This window comes from Diadema antillarum, unplaced genomic scaffold, assembly GCF_040938485.1.
Source record: "Diadema antillarum isolate AM-2024a unplaced genomic scaffold, OU_Dant_1.0 scf00000121, whole genome shotgun sequence".
In the NCBI taxonomy this organism is placed as follows: domain Eukaryota; kingdom Metazoa; phylum Echinodermata; class Echinoidea; order Diadematoida; family Diadematidae; genus Diadema; species Diadema antillarum.
The window spans coordinates 358,410-386,376 of record NW_027271010.1 but is presented as its reverse complement, the minus strand read 5'-3'; the positions used below and the strand labels follow the sequence as shown (position 1 = coordinate 386,376).

The window sequence follows — 27,967 nt, the reverse complement described above, 5'->3', positions numbered from 1 at the left end:
GGGGGCTTTCATATCGATGATTCGACCTGGAGGCCCATCGCTTTTGGCTTCGTGAACGGGTTCAGGTTGGTGACGAATTTCTCCAGCGCGTTGTCGGATAGGGAGTAGATGTGGTAGTCGTGCTGGCGGGTGAAGTCGAGGAAACCGTAGCTCTGGTACCACCGCCGCAGCTTGGCGTCGTTGTCGTCCACGTAGCCGCTGATTCGTCGGCAACCGAGCTCGTAGGCGTGCTGCGAAAGATAATTATGATAGCAATATTAGTAATCATAATGATGAGGACGATTATGATGATAATGAATAATAAAATGATAATGTATGTAATAATGATAATAATAACAAATAATAACAAAAAGGATAATACATGTATCAATATAGTAGTAGTAGTAGTAGTAGTAGTAGTAATATGGTAATAATAATACTAATGATAATAATAATGAAAATAATGATAATAATAATAACAAGAAGAAGAAGAAGAAGAAGAAGAAGAGGGAAAAAATACAAGAACACGATGATGATGATGATGAATAATGATGATGACGCATATAAGGAGAATGATATGAAACGTTGTCTGTTGCACAACATCTTTCCTCCATGTCGTTGGTGTTCGATACATTAGTTCCCGGAATAAAATCCTCGCCTTCAATGCACTCGTTCACTTCCCAGGAGCATTCTAACCACTCCGCCACATTCTATAGCCCACGCTATCCCAGAACGCCGTAATCCTCCTGGGTAACCATGTTGTTGCATGCTATGTAGTTATTCATAACTTTCACAACATGACATCATGTCACATGGGTACACACAAATAATTACACTGCCTAGCGTCTTTACGCCTCCAGAGGCTGAATTGCACACGGTGTTGCTGTCAGGCCCTATATTACAACGATCACTATATAGGATGTTTTATCAAACATAGAACAAAAATTGACGCATATAAAAAGAGAGGAGAGTTGAGGAAAATCTCATGGATTAAGAAAATGAATACGTACATTCAGCACAATTGTGTATTATCGAGAAAGAAACTGATCGAAACTAAGAAGAATGTCAAGACAAGAGAAGTTCACTATTTTGATTGTTCATCTTAATGTATTACATTGATATAATTATGTTTCTCTCATATGCATGCCGACCTATATGTGTGTGTGTGTGTGTGTGTGTGTGTGCGTGTGTCTGTCTGTCTGTCTGTGTCTGTGTCTGTTTCAGAGTGTATCTATGCCCGAATCCTACCTTGGTGACTTGGTGAAGTATCAGCGCGCCAAACCCGAAACCTGCACAATGAAACAAGCAAACGAACAAACATCTTTAAAAAACAGACAAAAATATAGTTTGTGAAGAAAGCTCACATTACCATAATCCTATTAAAGTTATATCAAGTGCCCATAAACTTAATCTTGATGACCTTTTGCAACGTTGAAGGACAAGTATCAACAGAAGTTTAACAATGGACGAGAGAATTAGCATCAGCGTATAAACATGATAATCATTACAGCAGAAAAAGCATGGTATATATTGTGTTCCTTTCTTCTTCGCAGTCTATACCCACCGAGGTTTTCCGTTCGGGGTGAATAAACTTTATTTCAAATATATATGGTCAGGAGGTGTGGTATGGATGGTGGTGGGGCCAGTGACTTTATATCACGTAATGATATTAATATTATAGGAAATAGTTATACGCTAATGACGACAACAACAGTGATGGTGTCCATGACAAATGATGATAATGACACGACGATAATGATGATGATGATGACGATAATGATGATGATATTAATGATATCAAAAACAACAATAATGATAACGATAATAATGATAATAATGATAATAATTATAATAAAAACAACAAAAATGATAATGATAATAATCGTGCTTATGGTTATGGTGATTACTACTATGATGTGGAAAATTCCACAATGATATGGTAATATCATTTTAGAAACGTAGTATAATTGTAACTTATTTTTCGGGACTGGCAGAAGAAATCCCATCAAAACATTTACTCCATTTATTCTAAAAACTGAGGTTAAAACAGCTACGCCTCCATAGTGAAAGCAAGAGTGGTACTACTAGCGAAATCATGTACTATGATGACGTGCAGAACAATTTTGGGCATTATGAAAACCAGCACATGCAATTTAGTTGTGAGGACTATGCACGAATAGATTATGACGCCATACAAAATTGACATCTTTTACCGAGCTTGTTTATATATTGTTGTCGGTTTCTCTCCCTTTTTACGGTATCTTCCCTCGTGAAGAAAGAAAGAAACTCAGGAAAATCCCTTCATCCATTAATATCAAGGGGACATTTCAGCAGCACATACATTATCCAATTTCTGTTTCACGGAAAACGGGATGCAACATTTGAAAACAGTTTATCTTTTTGAAGAAACAGAAAATGTAAATTTGGGGAGAACATCCGTGATTCCGACCACCCATCATCCCGTGAGGCAACTTCAGTCAGCAACGACAGGAAAAAGAATCAGTGAGTAATGCATGCATCACAAATCATTTAAATTAATCAAACGTAGAAGCCGGATGCACGCTTCAATCGAACACGGGCAAGTCTAGTCTTACTTAGTGGTGACAGTCTCACTATTTCGCAGTTAATGGCGATTATTGGCATCGCAAATTGATTGAATCTCATCGTTTTTGTATTGACCGTGCCGTGCGCGAGATTTTAATCCTACTTTAAAAAAGCTACACAAGAGTAAAGAGTGTTCATAAAGGATAATTACAGTTAAGTAAACACTTGCGGTTGTCGGTCTGCTTTCAAGGAATGGCGCCGATAATTATGATCCACGCAATAATTATCTTTTTTATCGAGAACTAGGCGTGGTAATAAAGGATCATTCACTTTAGGATAGACTCAACAATCGCACTGGCTGCAGTGTAAAAGCCGACATGAATGCCTAAATTTGCGGAGAAAAGGAACGTCTGTGTGACCAATCAAGGAAACTAATTGCTGTACGGTTTTCCCCGCGTAATTACAACCTTACTCTGCATTTGCTTTCATGCGGGCTCTTCCCCCAAACTCCTTCTCATATTGATGGCTTGCGATAGCGTAAACTCGCCGCGCGCTCCCGGATAAATTGGGGGAAAGGCAGTCAATTACTTAAATGGCCTTTCACAAAACTAAAAAGACTTGTAGAGGGCATGCATCACGTTCAAATTGCAAAGCTACGGAAGCCTTGTCTTTTGGCTCCATTTTACGCCCCCAACCTGAGAATGGAGCATGTTATCTTTACCCGCGTTGCCGTTTACCTGTAAGAAATTATGGCTTCATTTATAAATACTCGTAATCATGGTAATAGATCGCTTTAATCACGCATTACGCACTACTCTGGGCCAAAGGAGTGTACGTTGCTATTAGGCTAATTACCTCCCCCTGTCATCCTTGTACATGTGTGTCTTCGGGGAAATACAGACGTCATGTTCTCGGAGTGTTTTGATATCAGTCTTTTCCCGCCTTAAGTTCCACTCGTTGCACAAACACCAAAATATAGGGAAGAGGTTTTTTTCAGTGCTTTTTTCCGCGCTAAATATAGAGTACTCAACGTTTCAGTTTGATTTGAAGTTGGCTATACCGTTGATGACATTGATCAAAGCTAAAAGCAGTGGCCAGCTGACTATACGAGAAGAGCACAATCCACAGCGCTGTCAAGCCTTGCAATTTGCCCTCTAAAGCAAATCTAAGAATGACGTAGGAATTGTCATCTGTCACGTCATCATGAACGCAAAAAAAAAAACTTTTATCTGTAATAAAGAGAAGCTGTCCGTGGTGACATGTCGGTGAATATATTTCATCGACATCAAAAGAACGTTTCGTGCAAAACATTCATTATCAGACTAAAAACGGTTACTTTAACTATACTTGTTTTTCAGCAAGAATTCCATTCATTTCATTTCATTTCTTCATTGAGTTCTTGTTTGATCTTTCTGTTTCCCATAGCAAATCTTCACATGCAGATTTCGATACTAAAGCGTGACAGAGAGTGTACAGCAACGGTAAACCCATTTAAGTCACGAATAGATACATTTCATTTAATTACTTATAGTATCCACATGACTGTAAATGAGATGAAAAAAAAACAGTATTTCTGTTTCGCCAGATGGACGATTAAAAAATAAAAACACCATTGAAAAGTAACTAGAATCAAGGAACCAGCTCTATGAAGAAACAAAATATCTTTATCTAAAACGGCTATGATAACTATGCCGGGATGGATCACAAGCGATCAATTATATATTACATGTTTGAAATATAGAAATTAGACAATCAATCATATTGTGTTACTTGGTGATTAAAAAGCCATTAAGCTAAAATCAATTTTGAAACTTGTTCCAGTTTTCCGCGTTCATTCATCAAATATTATTGGCTTAGATTATAGGGAAGGGTGCTTTTCGCAGGAGAATGAGTATCTGTCATCTTTTGCGACACACGCGCAGTAGGACGATTGACAATTTGAGTCTGGTATTCATGTCACGTGTTGTGACGGTCCTCTAAAGTGAGAATATCGGCGCTCCTGCATCTTCTAACATCTGCCAGAAAAGTGAGCTGTCTGGATCTTGAAGGAAACGGGGAATAAGGACCGATTGTTACAGATGTCGCGTACCACTTCGGGAAATGGTAGGAAATTATCAAGAACCGGTTCTTCCACGATCCGTTTAAAATCGCTGCCCTGAGAGTGGCGCTCTCTTTAATAGTAAAAGGCATTCACATGATAGATCAAGAACGGACGCAGATCGTCCGTTCTAAAATACAATCATTGCTGAAGCACAGAATAGCATTCGGAGAGTAAACTGCATCGGTTCTACACATTAAAGGGATGGTATAGTATATTGGTGGAGATGAGGATTGGGCTTTTAACTTTTGGTGCGATACCAAGAAAACACTTGTGAAATATTACAGAGCATACCATTCTAAGAGGAATTCTACTTGTGAAATATTACAGAGCATGCCATTCTAAGAGGAATTCTAAGTTTATTAGACGGAAATCGGTTTCAGAATGGCTGAGACATCCAAAAAATAAAGTAAAACAACGCGATCCTAATGAAAAAGGTGGGTCCCATCTTTTATTAGGATTGCTCTGTTTTGGATATCTCAGCCATTTCAAAACCACTTTTCATCAAATAAGCGTTGAATCCCTCCTGGAATTACATGCTCTTTCATATTTCGTAAGAGGTTTCTCATTATCTCACCCAAGAAAATGTTAGAAACCTGAAGTTAGGTCTCAATAAAAACTATACGATTCCTTGAACTATAGGATCAGGAGAAGAAAATGAGGAGGGGTAAGCTAAACAGAGTGGGTTTCCCACGCCCGAGCCTTTGCCATAAGCTGAATAAATCAACCAATCCTGATTCACCCTCCTTGACCCTAGAGATGTAAAAATCATCCGTCTTGCCCTTGACTTAGCTGTCAGCCCGTTTCCTTTCTTTTTTATGTCTTCCCAGTTATCTCTATCCTCATTCTGATGCGTGTAATGGTCTTGGTATCCAAGCAACAGATCTCACTGAGAAACACTGGCATAGGCATCATGACCTCTGGCAGTAAATGAACTGCCACGGAGAGTCCTCAACACTGCTTGTTACCATGGCAACAACGATGATATTTTCAATAAGTATGTTAAATAACGGTCATGGATGATTTACGGCCATGTCGAAATATACCAAAGGCAAAACTTACCACTCTCTCCACCGCATGGTTTAACGATGTATTGTCAGGTAAATGCTATTTTGTTCTAAGAATTGAACTATCAAATGAGGTTTTTGGAAAAGGCACTACTTTTCATTTTCGCAGTGTTCCAGATTTCAAGCAGTTTTATGCATCACAGTCAAAGCTTTGAATTAACACTTCAAGATGGGCAGTGAGAATTCTCCCAAAGGAAAAACAGGTATGTTTGCCTGGCGTCACTCAAACTTTCCCAACTCAATCCTACAGCTCAGTTCGGATTCATTCAGAGATGAACATTTAGACATTGGATCATTTCGAGTATCAAACCGAGTCATTTTTCTCTCCAGATATATGTCGAAATGTCTCGCTGGAGACTGGCGCCTCTGGAAATGAATATAGAAATGAACAATGTGTAAATTACGAAAGACATGCAGAACATGAAAGAAAAAACAGTATACCTCTGTATGTCTCGTGAACGTATATGTCCTCCCACATTAACATGCGCCCTTTCCACGCGCAATAACAGAAGTTGTACATGGCGTAGGCGACGACGGAAGTGACGTCACAATTCCCTTGGGCCTCTGCTACCACGCATCGGTAGAAAGGCATCTCGCCGAAGCCGTCTCTAATCAGACCTGTCGGAGAACACGTGAAAAAGTGAAACTCAAACAACTTGATCATACTGACATGACGTATCAACACATGCATTGTACCTTTCTATTTTGGCCTGGTGATCGGAACACCTGTTTAAAAAAGTAAAGAAATCGTCCTTAAAAAAAAAAGACACAGGCACACATGAAATTCACAGCAAGAGTAGCTTTCAATTCCCCATTCTAATCAGATGAAACATTTGATTCAGCGATGTAAATCAAGAATGAAGGTGTATGTGCTGACATTTGCATTTCATCTGACGGCGTGGGCTTAGAGATTGTTGAAGTGGCATCGTTTCTGTATTTTCAAGAAAAACTATGCAGAACATACACAAGGTGCCTATATATCTCCTAGTCCCATTAAAGCCCCTTCAGCACTTCTCGTCACTACATGTCCAGCATTTTTTCTTTGTGTATTAAAACTTCAATCTGGAATTAATTCCCAAAGGTAACAAGAGCAGACATGTCAAGAGGGCGAGCTGCCTGAATTCGGCACTAATGAATCTTAGTGCTTATTATGCTTATGGCCTTCTCGCCCACACCCACTCGACCTGACGAGTTCCAACCAGTCGTCCTCCCGTCTTCTCGTGTATAACCCAATAATACACAATATTGGTCCACTTGCGAAGATTTAGCAAAATTTCACCAACTCTCAACTCTTTCTCGACGACATGTCCGCACTTGACATCATCCTTAAATTAAACTTGCGCTACGTGACTAAAAACCTTCGGAGCGTGCCCCCGAAGGGTCACAGCTTCCGGGATACCTTCTTCCGTGAGCTCCACTTGATCCAAACTGTCCTCCAATTCGGCAAAATCATGGATTAATCGCAGGATGTCTGCACAGTCTTCTGGTCTCGCTGACCGCAAAGTGACATTTGTGGCTAAATCTGGGGCCAACACATTTGAATCTGCACCTGGAAAAAAAAAATAGAGAGGAAGAGATAGAAAGAAACACATTTACTTAAAGCAATTCGCAGAAAGAACCCGACCAATGATGTTTCCGTGGTCGCAAAACATTGCCATTGTTTTATCAAAATTCACAAAAAGAATTTGACAAACGGGGCTTCCATAGTTGCATAACATTCCCATTTGCTTCATAAGAGTCCGTAACTTTGCCGCTTTCGTCGTTCAATACTTCAAAACCCATGCACTCACCTCCAAAACGCCCTCCTGAATAATTCGTTGGACAATCAGAATGTTAAAGTTTCTTGCAAATCTTTCTTTTATTACATTCTCTGTCGATTCCGTCATTAAATGATATTATTTCTACTATTTGGTAACAATGTGGACAACTGTTCTTTATCTTGTTATGAGTCGGTATGACGCTGGTGATGTTCGTTATTCCGAAATACACATTATCAAATTCCGATTAATTTATGTTTGAATAAACCAGCAATTGAGTCTTTAACAAAAAGGCAAGCAGACACATGAATCTGATAATACAAGTGTATTTGCCTTTTCCGATATGATGGAGAGTAAAATTTACTATATCATTTTAGGCTTCCTTACTTATCCTTGTGGCAGTTGCTGACATTGATTTGAGCTATTTTTTTTTTTCTTTTCTCGGATAAATGTCCAATTACCGCAAGCTTGAGTGATTGCCCTTATTCTTCGGGCTATAATCTGGGTTTGAAGACACCACAGACTATAAGGGGTGGGGGATATCATACATCATACTTGTGAGGTATAGATGTGCTGGAATTCCTTCAGTCTGAGGGACGTCATGTGTTAAATATACAAACGACATATCGAGGTCAAGGGTTATTCGGCGGAGAGCTCCATCACCACACGGCGCATCATCCACGCAGACTAAATAATGCTCCGGAAGGATGGACTCCCAGGAAGGTGGAGAAGCCTCGCTGAGATTTTGAGGTTCAGCTTCCTCCCCTCACCCTATCTCTTCTACCAGTATTTCTCTGCACCCCTCCATCTCTCTACCTCTTCTCTCTTCTCATATATCTCCATCTATCTCTCCCTCTCTTTCTCTCCCTCCGTTTCCTTGCTCTTCATTATAGATGTTTAATTTCTCTCCCTTCGCCTTTCTCTGTTTCTGTCTCTGTACGTCTGTATTTTGTCTGTCTGTTTGTTTGTCTGTCACTCTTTCCTCATAGCTGCATGCTGTTCTTAAAATCAAAAGGGCGAGTTTCAGGGTGACTCGCAAGGTATTTCCAAATGTGAGATGGGTGAACGGTGTTGTCGTTGGATGTCAACGACCAGACTGATACGACGTATTTAACAGCAGGATTGAAAGGAGCGCTGCGGAGCTCCGGCGCGTCGGCGGAAAAAAAGAAAGAAAGAAAAAAAGTATCACTCTTCAATGCATTTTAGACGGAACCATGAACAGACATACATGTACATAGCACAAACAGCACAAAACAACACAACAAACACATCATACCCACACACACACACACACACACACACACACACACACACTCACACAAACATACACGGTCTTAAGTCACTCTGGAAATATCACACAACAATAACACTTCCATGCCATAGTCGGAGCAAGTTTTCGCCTACCCTTTGTCACTAAACAAACCGTCGGACGCACCGATAACTTTACCAACTGGTAGATGAGAAGTATGCACTTTATTGCACAGTTTACAAATATTGTAGACCTCTGTCGGTTTTTCTTTTCAAGGGAGGGGGTAAAAACGATTAATCATTCCCAAATTAAGGCCAAACAGTTAAGTTAGGCTAACGAAATGACTTGGAGAGAACACACGTATATACTTCGAAACCATTTTAGATCTTTTACTTAATGACCTGTACTAACGAACGAATCTTAATCAAAATAAAATCGATCAGGGGAAAATAGATCAGAACGTCGTAAAAGCAATGACTCAAAGACCTGACAAAACCCAAGACTTGCTTCACCTTCTTTCGTTTCTACGTGCCATCAAAAGGGAGAATTATTGTTAAAGAGCGGACACTCTGGACCTCTTTTCGCAGCACTGTGTCATGAAACACGTCATAATACCTCTTTAATTTCTAAAGAGATGGTGTAGTTTGGGTTGAGATAAGGATTCAGGTTTTAACTTTTTTGTGATATAACTAGAGACCACTTAACATATTTATGCAATATTAAAGAGCATCAATTCTAAAAGGAATTCAAAATTTATTTGATGAAAATCGGTTTTGAAATGACTGAGATATCCAAAAACAAAGTAAATCAAAGTGTTTTTAATAAAAGGCTGGACCTACTTTTTATTAAGACCTCTTTTAATTCCTTAATTCTAGTAAGCGGTTTCTAATTATCTTGTAAAAAGTTAAAACCTGAATCCCCTTCTCAACCAAAAATAAACAATTCCTTTAACACTCCTTATCCTCCTCTGTGGAGATCTTTGCATTGTTTATTTCGATGATCATTGAATTAATTGCAACCCAGAATGCCCTGATTTGGTTGTCGTGAGAAGACGGCCCCCACCCTTTTCCGTCTTCAATCCTCGTCTGTGAAGCTAGGTAATACACAATGCATTAATTCCATTCATGTTTGTTTCCGGTTAGCTTTAAAAAAAATGCTGTGGATCTTGAAAAGCATGACAAAAGGGAAGCATGAAACAACCACGCTCAAGGAAGCGGTTCATTGGCAAGACGATTTAGGTCATCGATTTCTCGCTGATGATAACATAATTTGCAAAATGTCTGTATACTTGAGGGCTGTTTCATTCATTAAAACAGCAGTATACAGTTCAGTCCTGCTCAGTTCAATGATCGGCAATTTCATTCTTTTAAACAGTATACCGATATATTGCAACTGATAACGGGAAGATCGCAGCTTGTATTCTAGTTTGTAAAAATTCCGAAATGAAACGGGCTCTAGCGCATACATAATTACTTTTCTCACCACAATCGCTGTCGCTAAACCAAAACCCTAAATAAAAGCGAATCAAGCAGTTACAGAACCTTGTTTGGGAGAGCAGGGTAATTAGAAAACCATCAGTGATTATTCATTAATTTTCACGCTTTCCAACCAAGAATTTGATAAATTCGCATGAAGCCGAACTGCTAAACTGATTGCAAATTCACGCACGCACGCACACACGCACATTTTATACATACACACTCACCAACACGTACGTACACACTGATTATCATGGCCTAACGTAATGCAAAACGCTATGCATTCGCGGACTAATTACAGGCGTAATAAATCTCACAATCCTCCACCTCCCTCCCTCCCCCACTCACTCTTTGCCCCCCCCCCCCCCAACCTGGTCTGGGCGCTGACTGGTAAGGAGTGAATAATATGATTCCAACTGTTGTACCAGTGTCACAGTATCAATTTCAATATCCATCTTGTCTGTTCTCTCTCTCCAGCTTTCTCTCCTTACATTGTATTTTAATTGATAGCATTCAAATCATACTGCCTAATCAGTGTCCAATATGTCATCATATTTCTTGCACAAGGACCACTGCCCACACTACACCGTGTATGATTTTACGAGTGATGCTCGTTATTCCGAAGGTTCGTTAATCAGAAAATGAAATATGGTTCGTTTTCAAAGGATTCGTTTGTATTCGGAAACACACAAATTCCCTAAATCTAGATATTCGTTAATCCGAAAATGAAAAGGGGTTCGTTTATCTGAATATTTGTGGCGTTATTCCGAAGGTTCGTTATTCCGAAGGTTTCGTTATTCCAAAGGTTTCGTTATTCCGAATGTTCGTCAATACAATAATGAAATAAGGTTCGTTAATCCAAAAATGAAAAGAAGTTGCGTACTAACGAATCTTTGGAATATTATAAACAGTATTTCGTTTTTTTCGGATTAATGAACCTTTGAAATAACGAACCTTGCGTTTTTTGTTTTGTTTTTTTTTTTCTTCATTTTCTGATTAACGAACCTTCGGAATAAATGAACCTTATTTCATTTTCGGAATTACGAACCATCGAATCAACGCACTTTCGGAATAACGAACCTTCGAAATAACGCAACTTCGAAATAACGAACCTCCGGAAAAACAACCCTAATTTCATTCTCCGATTAATAAACCTTCCGAATAACGAATCTTTGGAAAAACCATTTCACATACGTTGAATTATTCCAAAGTTTACGACGCCAATTTAAATAGTCAGAAGGCGAGGATTATGAACCATATTAAAGCTGGTTTTTTTTTTCTTTCTTCAGTCAAGAAACTATATTCTAATTCAGTCTTCTAGCTACGATACATGATGTTGAACAAAATAATCATCTGTATTGAATGGAATGCAGCTGATTGATTTAAATCTAAATGAATTGAGTTGAACTGAAATGAAATACATTGAAATGAACTGAACTGAATTAAATTAAATTGAATTGAATTGAATTGAATTGAATAGAACTAAAAAGAGTGGAAATGAATAAATTGAATGGAATCGAATCGAATAGAACTGAAATTAATTAAATGGAATTGAACTGTTGAACGGAATAGAAAAACTAAATCAAATCTAATTAGATGGAAATGAGGTGATTTGAGCGGAATTGACCTGAACTGAAATCAAATGGAAGCAGACTGATAGTCCTCCAGACACTTACATAAGAGTCATATGGACAGATTCTTACCCGGCGTGAATAATCTTTAGATTAAGACACTGAAGAGTTAATCTTGAGAACATTATCATTTTGTCTTCATCATTATTTTCATCATCATCATCATCATTCTCGTTATCATTAACATCGTTTTGCTTTTCTTGTTGCTGTTATCATTGTCAGTAGGCCTACACTAATTGGCAACATCAACTATCTTCGTGTGATCATGTTATCATGATATGTATACCATCACTCTATGATTTTCATAATTGCACGATCATTTTTCATGATAATATCATGATTTCCATCATCCAAGCCTTGTCTACGCGAAAGGAGGTTAAGTTTCCTGTAATAGATACCAAATGTCTGCTACAAGATGAAAAAAAAAACCCCACACAAACAAGTTCCAGCGTAAACGTTCATTATTGAGGAGGAAACATCACGTCCCAGGGTACTAGCTCGGTGCAAGAAAGATCCCTGTAATCGAGCCATACGCCATACGTTGGAGACATCATCCCTGCTGAGATGAGTTTGAGAAAAAAAAATCAAAACAAAACAAAAATATGCCTTGGTAACGACAAGCGTGGATACAGTGTTACTTTATAAAAATGTGTTACAGTCGACTGACATATCAGGAACCCACGCACATGCAGCACTTCGATGGACTAAAGAAATCCTCTCGCTTTCAATTCCTTGATTGCTTGAATGATTTATACCTGGGAGGGATCAACTCTCAAAATAATTATGATGTACAGAGATAGGAAACGTCACATGAAAGCGATAACTCAATCAGATCCATCTAAAGATTCTAGGAAATGGAACTGGCGATACTTTTCTTATCAGCGTGGTATATCAAAACGGAAGGGAGGCAACACGTCGAAGAAATGATAAAGACCACCTTTTTTCTGCTATCCGATATATAATGAAAAATCGAACATGTGGCCGCGTAAGCTGAGAACTTTAATGGGCTTATGATCCGATTTGATTTCGTACGTATTACTCCATTTAAATACGTCGTGGGAAGTGTGCGTGCAGTTGACCGTGATAGATTTCAATGGCGCAATGGCAGTCAAACGATCACTGATACGAGGTTATCTTACCGCACTGCTACACAAGCGTGTGCCAATATATCACCGAAATTATGCAGGAGTGCAATTTAAGGGGTAATTGATACTCTATATGTGTGCCTGTGTATATATGTTCACATGTCTTTGGTGTACTCATTGACAGGGTATTTATAAACGGTGATACCTAATTTGTAAATTTGAATATCTGTGTATTTTATTCACCTGAACATTCTTGTAAAATTATTCATAGTGTATACTCCTTGTAGGAGATAAATCTTTCGTATATTCAATCTGTATAATATTTGAACATTCACGAAATGTATAACAACAATTGAAATCGAACTAAAGTACAAATATGGAGGGGAAAAGACGTTTGGCCAAGATGCAAAAGTGGCAGGATTAACCCTGTAAGTGTTACCACCATTGAACTGTACGACCATTAGAGGCAAATCTTCGGCACCAGCACGGTGAGGGTTAAAGAGCATGCACCTCGCTGCAACATTCTCCAGAGACTTCGCCGGCCCGGAAATGAAAAGTGATACTCCCTTTTTCCCAACTTTATTCCAACACCATCTGGCATTTTTACCTTGTAGGACCCTATCTAATCACAGGGGCCTGAGAGATGAATTTGAAATACATAATAACCTAATGATCGTGATTACGTTGGGGTTTCGCCTTTCGTCCTTCAGTTGGGTTGATGTGATGCATACTGTACATGACTGTAATAGCTATACGATACACGTGACTATTATATATTACCGTTGAGACACATGTAAAATGTCACATGAGCACATTGCAGGTGGGTCACAGCAAGACACTCCTCCTTAAATAGGTTGCTGTGATGATGCATCCGTTTTTGTTCATTATTAAACATATTTTATATATCCGTATTTTTTGTGATCTACTCCTTACGCAGTCGTCACTGTTTTCGCCCATTTACTGCAAGTTGTCAATTGGAAAACTCTTCGCCAGCCCAGATTAGGGAAGCCGTGTATACCGAAAACAGTTAAAAGCCTCGACAGTGCCTGAAGACGAAAAGAAATGCGTTTTTGCGTCGGATTAAAATGTGTGTCAACTTTAATAGCTTTCTCGTCAGTAGCTTCTCGGAAACCGTAACAACAGTCGCCCGAGAGGCACTGCGCACCAACGTGTTTTCTTCTACAGACAATGATCCAAAGAGGGCGCTCTAGATTAAAAACACATTAAAATTTTGTGTTAAAGGCGTACCAGTAATTTTGAAACTGGGACAAGCGTACCACTCAGTATTTAATTAGATGGGCTCAACAAGTAAAGGCAAGTGGCTTTTTGGGTGCTACTGTTATGATATGCTTTGATACAAGCCAGATAATGTTCATGTACATACCCGAGGTACCAATTCATTTTTATCAGTTAATATAGAAAGTTTATTTTGTAGTCTTATTTCAATCCAGGAAAAAAATACAACCAAAAGTGGGGCCTCAAAATCAGTAGACTAAGATTACATGCTATAAATAGAATATGAAACAACAGGTTCAAAGAAGGACAACAATTTCCGTAGGGAAAAAAGGGTAACTTCTTAGATCTTTGGCTCTGTGACGAGAAACACAATGATAATAAAAACAGTAATAAAAAATCATCTCTTTTTATTTTAGCACCACCAACCCCCCCCCCCCCCCAAAGTTCCTATCGATATGCTAATCGAGCGGCAGACTCTAGGTTGCAGAAAGAATTATTGTTACAGTCAAAGCAGTCAAAGAGGATTTGGTACTGTCTTGAGTTTCTTTAAGAAAGTAAGTTTGAATCATTACCAGCTCGTGATTTTATTTCCTTTTAATTTTGCATCCCCAGCATGATTTTTCCTTTGGAAAGCAATCACGACTCGCTGTAGGCCTGTGAGTGCACTTCTCTTTAAACCCATTTCGCGCGCCATGCTATACGCCACTATACAGAATTCAGCACACGTCCACAGTTCGCCCTGTAATTGGGTAATGCTTCCATCCATTAGACACGTCGCCTCACCTCTCGATTAATGGTAGAAATCTTTGCCTTCCATCATCCGGTCTCACTCTCTCTTCCCATCAATCTACTCTCCTGTATGCACCTATACACTTCTATCTGTTTTATATATATCTTATCTCCCTATCTGTACAATTGAAGAGTTTGTTCGCAAAAAGTCCATATTTGCCAAATGGAGATATTTGCGATTAAAGGTCAAGAAAAACAAAGAGAATAATAATAAAATTTTTGCTTTATTTGACCATAACTTCAAAAATGTATCCTTATATGTAGTGACCAATATATCATTTAAAAGGTATTATTTTGTACTTTATGACAGAGACCGTACTTCAAAATTTTCAAAAATGGACTTATCGGTTTTTGCGAACAAACTCTTCGATATTTCTGTCTATCTAAGTGTGTAGATAATAATCAATGCAATCTCTCTCTCTCTCTCTCTCTCTCTCTCATAATGCTTGTCAATTCTTATCTATCTTTCTATAGCTATCTCTCTTGTTACCTATCTTACCTGTCTATCTATCTATCAATTTATCTATTTATCTCTCTATCCATCTCCTTATCTGTATAATATATTTCATAATATATCAATGCAAACTGTCTCTTTATTCATGATTATCTATTCTTATTTGAATCTATCTTTCCAGCTATCTTTCCAGTTACCTTTTTACCTGTCTATCTGCCTGTTTATCTGCCTATCGTTTACTTTTCATATAGCTCGGTAATAATTCATTTTTCCAATCGATGGCAATTCTGTTTATATGTATTTTTGTACGTACGCATGTATCAATACAATAAATGCATATGGTGCTTTGTTTCGTATTATACGTACAGAAATTTTGTAATTGTTTTCCGTGGCTGGCTCCTTAAAGATTTATTTCCATCTACACTGTCTATCTACTCTGAAAACTCACCCATGCTTATGCTCATAATTTTTTGAGTAAATTTACAGATATTGGGAAATAGCTACTTACAGATCAATTTATTGGTCACCTTACTTCTCTATTTATTTATTTATTTATTTATTTATCTATCTATCTATCTATCTATCCTTCCATCTATTTATCTATTTCTCTGCCTATCTCTATATATTTAGAGATATTTAGCTAGCTAACTTTGCATTTCACTATCTATCATTTACCTATTTATCTATCAACCTCTATCTCTATCATCTTTTTCTTTTTATCTTTCTGTGTGTCTAGTCATCTACACAGTATCTATACATCTATATATATATATATATATATATATATATATATATATATATACCTCCCTGTATATATATATATATACCTCCCTGTTTTCTTTCTATATTTCTATACGCCCATGCCCCACATTTGAGAGCTACTTTTCCTCAGCCCCTTTCAAACGTCGAACATCTGACTGTCAGTGCTGTAAGAATAGTAGTATGAGAAGCAATATGAGGCATTATACTTTCCTTTAACCCTTTTCATTACGAAATTCTGAACACCTCATAATCTTTGCATGGGACCGAGAACGTTCCCGAAGGCAAAGGTTTAACAGAAATGATGGAGGACAGTAAGTTACAGACATATAGCTGTTTATATACATCCTTTTCATTTCAGTTTAGGGCACATGGAGCAGTGTTGGTGTTGAGTTGTTTTTGTCTTGTGTTTTTGGTGGATGTTTTGTGGTGGGGGGGGGGGTGAGTAGCTAGAAGGGAGGAGATTTCGGTTACCTTCAAGTCAATGGGCTTGCTTTAGTCAGTCATTTGTTCTTTCTGTCTAAAGAATCCTTTCTTGGAAAAACAAAATCATCAATATGATGAATTCTATGATAACGTATGGAGGCAACAATATTATATCATAAACTGGATCAGTGGGAGACGCAGAAAAGTGTTTCCTCCACTGTAAGACTTCCTTCCCGCGGATGAACCGCATCCTTTAACCGGAAGTCTACATGAGAAATACTACCTGGAAATGGCGTATAAATCGCAATATTGGGATCTTTATATTCAATACCCCAAGGCCGTTTCCTGCGTAACAAAAAAAAAAGAGAAGAAGATACTATTCCCAAAATGTAGTTCAATGCTGAAACTAGTTCTGGAAATTTTATCCTTGAAAGTTCATGGGAAAAGTGGAACTAACAATAACGTGTCCGAAGAAGATTTTTTTTTTCTTTTCGGGGCAAGGACAGAAGAAAATTGACCTTTATCGGAAATTGCAATTGAAACAAGGAGGCGTAGCTAACAAACAAAAGTACAGTTATCGATAAGTACCTTTCAATATGTTTTTTGTTTGCTTGTGTTTTTTTGTATAGTTGTTGCTTCATAGCGGCTTTTATCTCTCAATTTTTGCCGAAAACTTACAGACTCGAGTCCACCAAGTCAAAAAAAAAAATCGCATTAAATTCATACATTAGCTATCATTATCTGGGATGTTGAACCCAAATTGGTAATGACAATATTTATTAAACATGCTTTTAAACAGAAACTGGCATCTTTCATGTCAATATGGATTACTGTTCTGTGGCACTTGCACGCAAAAAAAAAACGCTATATAAATACACAAATACGCACACGCACGCACACACACACACACACACACACACACACGTCAATACACATATCACCCAATATATACACACAACTTTTAAAATGGTATTTAGTCATTATAATTCAAATGCTAAACGCACAAACACACACACGTACGCAAAATACAGATGTGTGTCGAAAAGTATGGCATTACACCACGATAATCTTGTCCTGGGATCGATTTTGAGACAGTTGTGTTTTCGCGGGTTCTGACCTAGCAAAACTCGTAACCAAAATACCCTGCCGGATATGGGATGCTGTGTAATAGCTGCTTTACCACCTATACATAAGAGTGGACTGTCAGGGTTTTATCAACAGACCATACATACGATTCTGGCATAGATTAGAGATGCATCATTGAAAAACGTGTCAACCGATTCGGAGAATGATAAAAAGAAACTTAAGTTCGACATAAGGTATAGAAAGACTTTTAACCATTTCGACGAAGATTCAGAAGTTGAGAGCAATCTATACCGGTAAAGGTGGTGAAAGGTATACCCATGAGCAACAATGCCAATCACTGGAGGCTCACTCAGAGACAGCACGAGTTTCATATTCCTTTTGCCCGAACACAGGTTTTGAAGACATCATACTTCCCTGATTCCATACGACTGTGGAACTCGCTGCCTAGTTTGACCATTTGCACCTCCGTATACCAATTCAAGGAGGAGGTGCAAAAGATTCAGCTCCGTTAGAAGGATGCATTAATCTTTTTTAGTAAACCGAAATCCAAAGAGAAATGTGGATTGGGTGAAAGCAGCAACATCAGAAAAGCACATAAGTGGAAGTTTGAGGAAATTGGACAATCGATGCAAAAGTTATGACTTTTAAAAGTTTTGGTGTTGGAACCACTGGATTAGGAGACTACTTGAGTTCATGACATCATGTGTGGACAACAATATAAAGAAAATTTAACATGGTTTCTTTTTCCTAGCTTAATGAAAGAGCACCTGACTAACAGCTTTCAGAAAGCAGGGGGGAATAATTACTACCCTTAACATATGTCAGTATCAAGTTGATGGAATGTGTAGTTTTCAGGATTTTGTGTGTGAGTGTGTGTGTGTGTGTGTGTGTGTGTGTGGAATTCTTTTATACATGTATTTTCATGTTGTCCACATAATTATGACGTCATGAACTCTAGTAGTCTCCTTATCCAGTCACTACAATACCAAAACTTTACAATTGTCTGTAATAACTTTTGCATCGATTGTCTGATTTTCCTCAAACTTTCACTGATGTGTTCTACTAATTTTGTTGCTTTTACTCAATCCACATTGCTCTTTGGGTTTGGGTTTCCTTTAACTCGTACATAGTTATTATGGAGCCATTGCTCAGCACACCGCACATCACTCCCAAAAGCACGACGATACACCTCATTGGTCGACTGTATACTGAAGAGGAAGAAGAAGAAAGGAGCTTGGCTTTGAAGATTATGGATACAAATTGAGAAGCAAAAAAAAAATCTTCCGAAATTCAAGAACTGTAATAGGAAAACTAAAAGATGCCAAAAATGAAACACAATATACAAGTCTTCCGGGTATCTTACATTTTTTATATCATGATTGCGGTATTTTGTTGTTGTTGTTTGTTTGTTTATTTGCTTTGTTATTCGTTGTTGTATTTGTCGACACGTCCTTATCGGGAATCCACTTACACACTGTCATGTGGGTGCCACCTGAAGCGCACCAGCTATGACGGTTAAAGTACCACTTTTGACAAAAAAATAATCTCCATAATTAGATGTTAATCTATATTTCTTCTTCTGTGCCTGCTTTCGTTTTTATCGCACGTTTTCCCCTTTTGTAACTCACAGTCTCTTACAGAGTCAAGAACGTAGTTTTATCCCTTTTCCCTCTCCCTTTCTCTCTATCTCTCTGCATCTCTCCCCTTTTGTCGTACACTCTCTACCACTCCCATACTACTACTACTACTACTACTACTACTCTGTTTGTCTTTGTCCCTGCCCCCCCCCCCCCTCCTCCCTTTACATATTTCTATACCGATTATGGGTGTCGGAGATACGTTTAGATAGTCGGAGATACGTTTAGAATCTACATCGACAAAAGTTAATACCTGAAATTTCATCTGAGGACTTTCGTTTCTTCAACTAAGTACGCTGTGCGTGGTAGAGTGTGTTTGCTTGTTTTCTTAAACATAATGAACGTAGAAACAAAACGAGCACAAAGGAGGGTGAGAGAGTTAGAAAAATAATTAAAAATCTGTACTCATGATTTGATTGGCTCCCAGGCACGTGACGTCACGGCGCAACTCATCATTGTCCAGACTGTCTTCACGAATGAAGAGACCCAAAAATCTGGCAATATATTGAATCAACACTGCGTGAGCACAAACTCATTAGTGATTTCACATCAAAGTACGATTACAACATCAACATTATTTTGGGCCTGATATCAGTCAAGGATTTGAAAATGGAGGTGAAAAAGTAGTTGCTGTTTTTTTAAGTTGTCCCCCCCCCCCCCATGTTGATGTATACATGTATAATGACCTGCTTTAAGACCCCCCCCCCGCCACACACACACACACACACACACACACACAAACGCACACACACAATCGGAACACGGCAAGACATAACGTAACAACGTTTAGAAAACCAAATGAAACGAATCTAAATGGAGTATAAAAACAGAGAAAAGGGAACTAAGTCAATCTTATATTACCCTTTGTGCGTATACCTTTTTACTGTAACCATTGAACAGTGTGTGTCAATACGTGACTGAACTCTCAAACAGAAATGTGTTTCCGGAAATAAAAGAGCGGACGAGTGGTTTTCGTGTCTGTTTGGAGAGTGGTAATTGATCGCTGGAGTGGGATTGTGTGAAAGGCCTTTTCGTGGCAAGCTTGACCTGTTTATGGTTGGATTCTTCTCTAATTTTCGGCCCGACTTTTTTACACCGATTTTAGCCTGTTCTATTTTCGTCATTGTTCCCGCAAACCTCGCGTAATTTGGCCTTATATGTATATTTACACACGAAATGGCTTTTCTAATTTTTGCCTCCGCACGATGACCTTGATAATTCCTTACTGCATTTCGCTTTGGGTTAATTTTGGTAGCTTTATTCCAATTGCAGAGAGACACCATGTAGTGCGTGATTTTCCTCTTCCAAGTGTTTTAGTCTACAGCTTAAACGTGAGTCTTCGATCGAATAGATAAAAATATAATCTTCTCGAAAATCTCAAACAGTCATAACACGGCAGAAAAGAAAAGAAAGACAAATATCTAAGTACTGACAGAAGATGGGAGAAATATCTGATAGCATCAGAGGACTCGAACCGAGGATATCATGACTGGCGGTCTCTGGTCTAGACCACTGAGCCACAATGGTTCAGTTTCTATGAAATAAGTTTAGAGGATGTCGCATTGCACTCCCAAACAGAAGACCCGTTTGCATCCTCAGTGGCGGATCCAGATGTGGCGCAACCGGCGCACGCCCCCCCCCCTTATTTTTCCTTCAAAACAAAAGAAATAAAAAGAAAAAATGAAATGAAACCCGGAAGTGGCACAAGAAATATTAGTTGCGCCCCCCCCCCCCCTCCTTTACAGAATTCCTGATGGATCCGCCCCTGATCCTTGCCCTAAGCGGACATTCTCTGACAAAATGTTGGACTCCCATCACTCTGCCCCTCTTGTTAGCAGGTGTACGAATTGGCATCTGGCTGTCTCGGGATGTATAATCACAATAATAGAACCCTTTTCACATTCATTGCAACTGATTGCCAAATTGCCCTACATTGATGTAAATTTTGATATTGTCGTTATTGTGATTTGCAATATCTAAATCATCATTATTATCTTTCTTATCTAGGCCCTATTTACTTTTCATCTTTGTATATTATTCATATAGGAGTATACCCTCGTGGTTTGCTTATCTGCTTTGTAGCATAACGGATAGAATAGAATAAGATAGAATAGAATAGGATAGAATAAGAAAAAGATAAAAGAGAAAGATAATATTGACCTGGTTTCACTTGTAGCCATTGGACAGACAGGTGCTAATTTTTACTGACAGAGCATCCAAGTCTACGTCAACAAGGATCTGTCATCCCTGACCAATTTCATTTTTGTTGATGTCTTCCACCTGCACTTGTATACATAAAGAGAGAAAGAGAGGGTTGGGAGCGGGGGGGGGGGGGGGAGAAAATGATAGAATTGATGCGATACCAACAAACCGGAAACAGGCTCTTAATGGAGGGCCTCTCAGACATTTAAATTGAAAGAAGCGATCATTTCAAGTAAGATCAAGGAAAGGAAAAAAAAATAATGGCCCAAACTATCATGACTATGGGTGTAATGTAAAACGTAAACAAATTATCACCGGCAAAGGAATGATGTGATGAAAGAATGGAACTCATGATGAAAGAGCGTCTCAAACGATACGATGCGACACGCCATTAGATCATCCCCGTATTATCAACACGAACACTGCAATAGAAACGATTTTCATGGGGGAAAAAAGGTTTCACAGTAGTGCCCGAAGTGTCCAATATTCTGTCTTTATTGGAATCTTATAAAGCCATAACATTGTTACAAGCTGTATTTTCTGTACTTATATGTAACTCTGAACGACAGCGCTACTTCGTGAAAGCAAGTGACACTTACGAGTTTGATGACTTTCCTTTTTTCTGATCGGATTTCATCGCAACATTCACTGTTTTGTTTTGTTTTGTTTTTCATTTTTGTTTCTTTGCGCTACATCCCTCTGCATCAAACACCCCTCGAACATGGATCGGATATTCACTCAAATCTCAGTCTTCAGACCCTGTCCTAATGTTTCAGTTGGAAGGAAAGAAAGCGATCTTGGGTCACAAAATTCACGGTCACGGTGAGTCGAGTTGTCTTTCTTGAAAATGCGCTGCTCTTTCCGGGTGGCCTTGAACATCTGGAATGAATACCATTTCGCTGAACCCCGTCAGTTAGTAACATGTCAAATGATATAATGGGTACTAGTCTTCTGGCTTAGTTCAAAATACTTCTTTCTCCTGTTTGACGTCCGTTTTGTTACTTTTTTGCTATCTTCCTGACTGCCATTAAAGAGACGTTTTGTATATAGAAATAAATCGAAACCGAAACTGACTTGAATATACCAATAAGTGGAGTTTTCCTAGACAACGGTTGCAAGCTTTCTCTTCTCTTCTATTCAGCAGAGCCTTACACTCAGACAACTGAACAAACAAATAGGAAAGAATTTCGGGGTAGAACGGACTTGTGAGGCAGTTGTTAAATTCCATGCCAGGCACTGTACTTTTATCCAGTCACTCGTATTCACAGAAACAGTTTCTTTTTTTCCTCTCTCTCTCTATCCATCTTTCCCTTCTCTCTCTGTGTAGGCAACTGTCAAAATCATCAATAATTGCATACTACTGAACCTGACTATGTTTTCGAAATAAACACAAACATGAAAGAAGAACAGAAACAACAAAGCAATGGCAGTAAGAGGACGACGAGAAAAACAAAGCGATAGATAAGAGAGGAAGATGAGACCAAGCAGAACAGGAAGAGGAAGAAAAACAGCATCAACGAGAAGAAATTTGAAAAGCTCCCCCCCCCCCCCCCGCCCCCCCCCCCCCCCCCCCCCAAAAAAAAAAATGAATGACCCTCATAAAAAGCTAGCTGTTCAAACTTTGGTCGGCCCCTTTATCATTGCGCTGAAAGAAGTAGAAATCCCCTGAAAATCTGCCTTCCATTACGGGACTGGAGAGGGGATAAGTGACAAGACGTGCGGACTTGCCAAGAAGAGAAAATAAAATACAACGGGGAAAAAAGGCCATTGATCAAAAAGGAAGTGAGGCAACTTGGATAATGGCGGAGCAGCAACAGTTCGGCGCTCTGATGAATAACATTCCTTGGACCACTTCTTGAAAGCCAGCTGAGCTATTAACTTGTTCTGCGTGGACACGCCCTCGCTGATCTGCGTTCAACACGCTGACTGTATCGGGAGTATACAGCGGTCGGTTTCTTGTTTTCCTTGAAGAAGGGGATTGGTTATCAACAAACTCTCGAGCTTTTATCACAAAAATCGATACCACAGAATAGCGACTAGGAATAGGAGCAATGACATGAGGCAACGGGGTTGCAGAGGAGGCAGTGAGGGAGGACGATAAATCTGACGCAGTGAAAGTGGTACATTCCTCGAAAAATAGGTTTACTTTTGCACCTTTACCAATGTCACACTGGCAGCACCTTTACGGGTGCAGCTTTGCACCTTTCAGTCTAGCTTCACAGTGGGGATATCTTTAGAGGTACTCTCAGTGTGATATAGGTCTGCATCTGTACAGGTGCAAAGCTGAAACTATTTTATTTATAGTGTGTAGTTTGTTGGCCTCATTCAAAGGTATATCCACCACAAACGGAAGAAGGTCTACATCTTGCTTCATATCGGAGATGAGTAAGCAGAAAAACCTGGCACATTTCGACACAAATAAATTGTGCACTCACTCGTTACAAAGTTACGCAAAGAACCCTGCATACAAATCCCTAACATTATCTAACTAGTTTGAAATATACGGACATGGATTGATGTGGCCCTTTGATGTGACGTCACAGGCACACGATCAAGATGTCTTTTTTACAAATCGCTCAATTCTATATATCTAAGAGTTCATTTAAACTGATCTAATGGAAAATGTTGAGATGAATCAGTCCTCAGAAGTGAAGGCAGTGTTTCACTATCTAAACCATTTGGGAACAATATCTTGCGCCCACCCTGCCACGTTCTAGCATACATCTTTAACATCCTTCCAAACCAGATCTGATCTGAACCTGTCCTAACTTTGGGTTCATTTTTTTTTTTTTTGGGGGGGGGGGAAGGGGGCTCGATATAGTTCCAATATGAGTGAAACAGGGCCCTTGTCCTGATTGTTTACCTCTGACATGTTCACATTTTACACTTTTACCTACCACCAATGAAACCACTTTAAAAAGGGTTGTTCGAAGAGAAAAGTAAATATGATCACTACTTAATCATACGTAAGGAAATAAAAGCGGTTTCTGCCAATTTGTAACGTATGAATACTTGAAGCAATTAACGTTATAAGCAAATAATTTAAACAGCGCTGCGTGTTTCAACACGAATCACAGACTTACACCAATCCTTCGTCATTCTACCAGCTGAAAAAAAAAATTCATCGGTACTTTGAACGAAAAAAGAAATGACGGCGAATACCTGCACCATTGATATGAGACACTCCAAAAACTATCGCATTTCGCGTATTTTCTTTCTCGCTCTAGAATTTGGTAATCTGAACTCTTGTCTATGAGCCTGTCCATTACCAACAGGGGGAAGAAGAAGAAGAAGAAGAAGAAGAAGAAGAAGAAGAAGAAGAAGAAGAAAGGGAAAAAAAAAAGGAAAAGAGAAAGAGATGAGAAAGAGAATAAAAATATCTTCAGTTGGATGAGGAAAACTAGGATGCATTTCTGCCGGGGTTGACCGTATATCAGACCTGATTTATTTTGACAAGAGGGCAAATGGGTGTCAAGATCGAGCACTGATTGAGCTTACACTGTGGCCTGTCATAAACTGTACCCCCACGTCGATGATATATTCACTCTTTTTTATATTTCGGTGTATTTGCAGCGTGTGTTTGTTTCTTGTTCGGGGACCTTTCCCACTTTTTAACGGTCAAGTTTGTCGTAATCGGCACATGCCCGTGTATATTATCCCAAATGTCACAGAGATGAATTTGCTGCAATATTCAGTTCAGTTCTCGTACACGACAGCCGTCTGTGACCCACTCCCTGCATAGGTCTTACGATACTGATGAAATCTCACTCATGTACTGAATACACATAATACCCGTATATGATGTCACAAATACAAGTACTCAAGGTCGAGATGAAAATGGAAGAAATTACAACACCTTATCTATACAGATGCAACTTAAAACTGAATTTGTCATAACAGACAGACAATACCCATACAAGTATCACATTCTAATGCTTCTTTATTGTATACCAGGTATAGTGCTCACATGTCTAGGTGCAGTGAAGTTTAAAGGCCTATGATGTTGTTTGACGTACTTTGGCGTTTGACTGGGTGTGCCTAATATTGGACCTACATCATCACTGATGAACTCTGTACACAAGAAGTCACATCTCTCTATCTGTCTACAGCGGTCACTGCATAATGTCTTTACCCTTGCTGTGGCCTTTCTGTGCAGAGTGAAAGTATTTTTCTCGAATATCGTTCACTGAGATTCAGTGAGAAAAGAGCATTGTATATTATACACGAGGTTAACCCTCTCACCATCATCCGCTAAAACTGGCCCTGATTGTATGAGGACTGTTCGCCAGCGATGCTACCAGTTTGAATGGACAATTCTGGACCAGTTTAAAGTTGGTTTGAAAAGACTGAGGACAATTTTACAAGCGCAACAGTGAAATTTCGAGTAAAATCAGATACGCAGTAGGGAGATTAAATTCTGGTATCATCAAGTTTGCCAATATTCGAAAAACTGTTCTTGAACAGTCAATATGAATGTGCAATAATGAGTTCGTTGTTGGTGTCACCGCCTCACAACTTAGGTTTACTGTCGACTATAATCGTTTGTACATAAAATATTAGATTTCCATTGTTGTTTTTAACGCACTTCTGTCCAGTCTAAAATTATATATGACTGATCATTATCATAAAGTTATTCATCTATGAATAATATTACGTGTTATTCTATTACAGCAGGAGAACTTAATTTCGTGGAGTTTTCTTCTTTTTTTTTTACACGATCAATGGAAAATAATGAGGTGATGACATCAGCGGCTCCCTCATTTGCACACTCATCAGCTGTTTCAGAACTGTTTTGCAAAGAAAAAATAGCGAATTATTAAAATTTCATATCCTCCTCACATTCTATTTTTCATCCTATATCGTTCTAATAGTTGTGCTTGGAAATCGTAAATGTCTGTTTTTAATTGAAATTGTTTATATTTCAGTATAGTCCTTTCGATAGAGGGACCGAGAGGCGGAGAAAAACCCCGTATTCGAGACTCGTAGACCACTCTATGCGAATGTTACGAGACAATACAACTGCGACCTGCGACACTTCACCCAAAACAATACTGTAGCTAACCTTCCAATCATACTTGCCTTATAAACGGCTTGCAAATTAGACATAAATCGTACACTACGAAAATCTCTCTGTATTTTTTTTTTCTAGAATTGTCATTTTGACGACCTCGAAGTCACTTTCTAGGTACACTCGGTATGCAGAAATTTTGATCGTTTTAACTATTTATTTCTTTTTCTCCCCATGTTTGCGACGATCAGCAATAGTAAAGGGGGCGACATTTTCATGTACAGTATAATATACATTTAAGCAATGTGTATTGAGATCAGAGATAGTTCCCCTGCGGTGAATTGTTTAACCTCGAGTGCCGTGTCACATGGAAAGAAAAAAAAATCATCTCTGTAAGGTCGGAACTAAAAGATAACATAGCCTGGTGCACTTGTATTGTATGAAAGCAAGCAGAGGAATATTATTATTCTATCCCTGCACGAATCCTTTCATGATGACAACTATTTTAATTGATCTGAAGTGACGAGATGCAAGTGATTTGCAGGTGTCAGCAGGGCAGTGAATTGGTATGTAAAGCCTTGTTGGAAAAGATAAACTCCGTTTTCCCCATAGTTAACGTGTCTATGTGCATTGCCGCCGACATTTGGAAGTGGCGGTTGGCAAGGGTTGAGATTAAAACAACAACAACAACAACAACAACAACAACAATAATAACAATAACAACAACAACAACAACAACAACAAAAACAACAACAACAACAACAAACATAAGGTCGCTGTTTGCACGTGAACAGTCGACTGATTCACACACATACACACCCAGACATATTTTAGCTGTAGCATCGGAACCGATGAACAACATGAAAAATGCACGCCGTTTGCGACTTACTTCGTATAAGTTTTCTTCTCGACTCCTCAAGCTCTGAGCTCGGCTTCTGTCGATTTCTTGTGATCAGGCGACGGGTGAACGTCCTCCGATATGGCGGGAACTCGGCTTGATCCGAGTAGTATCGTCTGCTGCTGCCCGTGCTGCCAACAACGCCAGCGCCGCAGCAGTGGTCCAATCTCGTCGCAGCATCAGCGACCCTTGGCGAGCCGGAAGCACGGGGTCCGGGTCCCATCGAAACTCTCGGTGGGGATACACTTCGAAGCAGCTCGCGAAAACATCTTCTCGGCCAACGTCTCAACATCATTTTTCTGTTTTTGGAGAGGTGCCGTAAGAATACTGCAACAATTACGGGGAGAGCTGCTGCCCCTTAGCAGAAGTGGACGCTGTTTCGAAGAGTAGGCCTACATGAGATTGTATTGACAGGTTGTTGTTCACGAGAAGATTATAGGCGGACCAGTGCTCACTTTTCTTCTCCACTCCAAGTAGTGAAAGGGCAGTCTATGGATTAGGCTTTTTATATAACGTACAATAGGTGCAGAGTATAGGTCTTTACACGAGCGCCGGCAAATCTCTATCCAGTGGGCATGATCATG

At 39.1% G+C, this 27,967-nt stretch overlaps 1 protein-coding gene across 1 annotated transcript; it reads right to left on the bottom strand.

Moving 5' to 3' along the window:
- Nucleotides 1–8: 8 nt before the first annotated feature.
- LOC139720099 (diamine acetyltransferase 1-like) lies at nucleotides 9–27,967 on the bottom strand. Its single transcript, XM_071631468.1, has 5 exons — nucleotides 27,375–27,967; nucleotides 7,088–7,237; nucleotides 6,130–6,306; nucleotides 1,228–1,268; nucleotides 9–230 (listed from the first exon to the last, which is right to left on the bottom strand). The coding sequence occupies exons 1-5, from the start codon at nucleotides 27,676–27,678 to the stop codon at nucleotides 9–11; spliced, it is 894 nt and encodes a 297-aa protein (XP_071487569.1). The 5' UTR covers nucleotides 27,679–27,967.